The sequence below is a fragment of the Orycteropus afer genome, unplaced genomic scaffold, assembly GCF_000298275.1.
Source record: "Orycteropus afer afer isolate SDZICR_OR568_19922 unplaced genomic scaffold, OryAfe1.0 scaffold00113, whole genome shotgun sequence".
Taxonomy (NCBI): Eukaryota; Metazoa; Chordata; class Mammalia; order Tubulidentata; family Orycteropodidae; genus Orycteropus; species Orycteropus afer.
Genome location: NW_006921700.1, coordinates 1,260,934 through 1,265,307, shown reverse-complemented (window position 1 = coordinate 1,265,307; position 4,374 = coordinate 1,260,934). Strand labels below are relative to the sequence as shown.

The following is a 4,374-nucleotide window of genomic DNA, read 5'->3' as shown; positions in this document are numbered from 1 at the left end:
AATCAGGATCTCCTCAGTTGCTAATAGCAATTCCCATCTTGGAGTTTACAAAGACTTATGGGTAGAAAAGCCACACTAAGTAATTTACTACACTGCACTGTAATAACAAAAACCTAAAATACCCAGGAATTAAATGGAGGTGTCAGGATCTATGTAAAGAACAGCCCAGTGCTTTGCTGAAGGTACAGTAAAAAACTGCATAAAATGCAGATGTAGCCACTTAATGCCAAAAACTATTTTTCTTTGTATTCTTTTTATAATTTGACCAACAATAATGACAAGTGGTTGAGTCCAATTTTTGACATATATAAGGATGTATTAGTATCCTTTTTGTTTTTGTTTGTTTCCATAGAATTTTGTGGAGAGAAATTCTTCAGAGTGGAATTTGAAAAGAGCATCTTAATGACTTTTGATGCACACTACCATAATGCTTTTTAAGAGGTTGTACATGAGAATTTGAACAGTAATAATTCTTGTAGCTTTGACAAGAAAAAATTAAAACTAGCCATGTAACTAATTGGTATTTACATGTAATAGATTTTTCTCAAAGATTGATGTAGGGAATGTTAAGGAGAACCATAGTACTGGTTCTTAATAGAAAAGAAAGTATCTTTTAAAAAAAAACAAGTATCTTTTTGTAGACTATTAATTGACTGTTCTGAGAAGAGAATCCAGTATTAGAGTTCAGTGGATTGTAAAATTCTGGAGTGGGGTTAGCTAAGCATATCTCTTTGAAGCAGTAAAAGGATTGTTTGCTAAAGATAAAAAGCAAACTCCAAAATAATAGCCTCAAAAAACAAGTGGCAAGGTTCTGGTCAGAGAAATAGTGACCTTATGAATGTAGGTCAGTTACAGTTAACCTGGTTTTCTCTTTTTTTCCTTTTCAAAACTAAGCAGACTGTTAACCTAGTTTACTCAGTGAAAGGTGTGCTGGGTTAGCTAGATTCTAGCTTTGCTTATTAAAGTGCATGTGCAGAAATGAAAGATGTTGATTATTGAGGTTTGTTTTTTCAATATCAGTAGAAGAAAGTTCAGTTTGACATATCACTTAGGAGTTTTCTGTCTGCTTCTAACCCTCTCTGGTTAGATATTTTCAAATACAACGTTTGAACAATAATTCCAGATCCTGGAATTGAACACCTGTCAGAGCCCATCCATAGCTCTACAGTAAAATTAAATTAGCCAAAAAGATGCAGCTAAGTTTTTAATCTTGGTCATGGATTCAGTAATTTTTTTTTTTTTAAGCTGGATAAACATTTTCCCCAGCCATTTGTTTTTTCCTTAGCTTATGTTATGTGTTTAACGTGATTGTTACTTGTAGTTTAATGAAGAAACTGAGAAATAAATACCTTTTTTAGGACCATTGCTGGAGACTGTTGGAATATGGTCAGCGTTTATACTTCAAGGAGTCAGTCAGATGGATTTATAAAATATATCTGGTGCTGCTACCTCTAAATAAATGGCCCTTACAGATAAAGTAAAATACTTTTAAAAGAATTTGCAAAGAATCTGTATTAGAATTAGGGTCATTTTTCACTACAGTTGATTTTAGGTGATGTTATGTTGCTTGCTTGTAAGTTTTTTTTTTCCCCTAGGAATAAAGGCTGGTAAGATTTTCAAATGTGTTTAATTTTCTATATAGCTCCGCCAAGTATGTTGGTGAAGGACGAATATGTTCATGACTTTGAGGGACAGCCATCGTTATCCACTGAAGGACATTCAATTCAAACCATCCAGCATCCACCGAGTAATCGCGCATCCACGGAAACATACAGCGCTCCAGCTCTGTTAGCCCCATCTGAGTCTAATGCTGCCAGCACCACCAACTTTCCTAACATTCCTGTGGCGTCCACAAGTGAGTTGTAGAATCTGATGTAGTCAGCAAGTTAAACTCCACTAAGCATTAAATATTTATGTGTAGTTACATGGAGAGAAACTCCACCTTAGTGAAACTTGAGTGTTCTGATAGCCCTCATACACAAACAAGTATAAATTAGTCTGGTATTAATCCTGGAAATAATGGTGTTTGTAATTTACTTAAAGTTTTTATGTTGACATTCAATTATTTGGAACTTAAGTAATGACTTTGATTATAGTATTAATTTAAATTCATGATCTAATTTGTACTTACAGTTACATTCAGGAGTTACAATCCTCTTGAGCTTTCAGATAGCCCTTAATGAAACATTTAAGTAGTTAACAAAAGTAACTTTGAACCAAGATGTTTATAAAGGTCTGTGTTAATGGAATTGCAAACTTTACTTTAATCTAGTGTTCTTATTTCACTTTATTTCAGAGAATGTTACTTTATTATCATCATCTCAATCTCCTGTTGCCGAATTTAGAAAAAGGAATTTTGACAACTCTTTTATAGTGTCTGTCCCTCAAGATAGAGTTTTAAGTTTTTTAGTCCATTTGGATACAAAGCTAAATTTTATATATTTAACTATTTTTAATGAGAAGTTTCACAAGAATTCTTTCCATGGTCAGGTCATGGAGGCAGAGGGCTAATTAGGTTCAGCTTTTCTCAGGGTCTGATTGATGAAAGCAATAATGCCTACTTCTTTTATTATTTATAATTTATTTTAAAAGTCATCAAAGATTGGACTTTGGCACAAAAAAAGTTTGCTGCTTGTAGTGGAGAGCACACAGCGTTGTCTGTGTGCATATTTGTGATGTTGGTTGTACCTGGTTTTAAGGGTATTGTGTCTAAGCCTGCATCAACAGTAGATTGTTGATTGATTTGGATTGATACTTTGTTAGCTAATACCAAAGGATCAGATTAGCATAGGGATTTTGATCTTTAGAATAAAGAGGGGACTAATTTCTGCACTTGTGAATTTTCAAGTAAAAGGTACCAAATTTTCCCCCATTTAATTAATTTCACCACTTTAAAGCAATGTTTTTTGGATTTGTTACATTAGACACATAATGTCACTGTGGAGAATGTATTCTAAGTGGATGGTATAGTGTGAGTACCTGCGTTAGAACCTGGCGCTTTTAAGCAGTTGCTACTTCTTTACCTGTCTGCCCTTTATTTACCAGTTGGAGAAACTGGTTGACAAGCAGGGTGAATAGAGACGAGTGAAAGAAGATACGTTTGCTAGAGACGAGCTGCGCATCTCTGTTTCTTTGTCTGGAGATTGAATTTGCGTCCCTTGTTGATCACACTAACAGGACCTCATTTTGACTGCTCTGGCTCCTGGTCTGAGTCTTATTTGAAGACCAGAAAAAGTGATATGGATGAAAGGCAGCTAATTTTGTTTTGTTTTTTTGGATAGATTCTCACAAGTGGGTGGTAAAAACTGTAGGTTTTAGAACTTATGGCAGAATTTTCCCTTAGATCTCGAAAAGTGTATTGATAGAATTAAAAGAAAGAAGAAGTTGAACTAAATGAGAAGAATTGGAAGACTGCTTCATGAGTCGTGTTGTTTATCTTCATCTTATGCACTTGGAGTCGGGTACAGGCACCCGTTGTTTTAGCACAGTTGGTAGATATTGTGCTTTTTGTAAATTAAAGGTTTGTGGCTGCCCTGCGGGTCTCTTGGCACTGTTTTTTCCAACAGCATGTGCTCACCTCATGTCTCTGTCACATTTTGGTAATTCTCATAATATTTCAAACTTAACGTAATGCTGTTTTATATTTAATAGGCTATAGTATAGTATAAATACAACTTTTATTTGGGATATAATAAACTTTGGCTGTAATGTAATAAAAAAGATAACTGTTTCACTTGGGAAACCAAAAAATTTGTTTGACTCGATTTATTGCAGTATTTGCTTTATTGTGGTGGTCTGGAACTGATTGCTCGGTATCTCCGAGGCATGGTTGTGCTGGAAGCATTCCATGCAGATAGCTACAGTGGGCTAGTTCTTACATTGTATGTTTACTTGGCATCTAAATATGTTTGGAGTTTCTTTCTAAATACCTGTAAGTTAAAATCATTTAATTTTCATTGTTTTGTTCTGTTGTATGTAGGCCAGTATGAGTTGGAGCTGACTCGATGGTACCTAACAACAACAACAACAAAAAATGTAGTAACAGTTTTTGTAAGTTAGTTAAAACAACAACAAAACGTAGTAATGGTTTTTGTAAGTTAGCTAAAAGTCTGTAGCATGTACAGTTATTAAAAACAAAAGCAGAAATGTAATGAACTTTTAAAGATAATTTGCAAATTTGGGGGAGGATGAGTAGGAAGGGAGGTTACTAAAATATCTATAAATAATAAATAATTTGGTAATTGGATGCTGTCCTTAGCTTTGCATGTTATAATCTTAGCTTTCAGGAAATGTGATCTGTAGAGAGGAGAACAGTGGTTGCACTTCCTTCCGACTTTGAGCAGTGGTGTAAGTTACTCTTTCAGGAAGTGTGAT

General features: G+C 34.5%; 1 protein-coding gene across 1 annotated transcript in view; it reads left to right on the top strand.

The window, feature by feature from the left end:
• SMAD4 (SMAD family member 4) overlaps window positions 1-4,374 on the top strand; it is a 30,436-nt gene that overhangs the window by 6,862 nt on the left and 19,200 nt on the right. Inside the window, exon 4 of the mRNA XM_007943809.2 lies at window positions 1,643-1,855. Within this exon, the coding sequence (XP_007942000.1) occupies window positions 1,643-1,855 (213 nt within the window). The remainder of the gene's footprint in view (window positions 1-1,642; window positions 1,856-4,374) is intronic.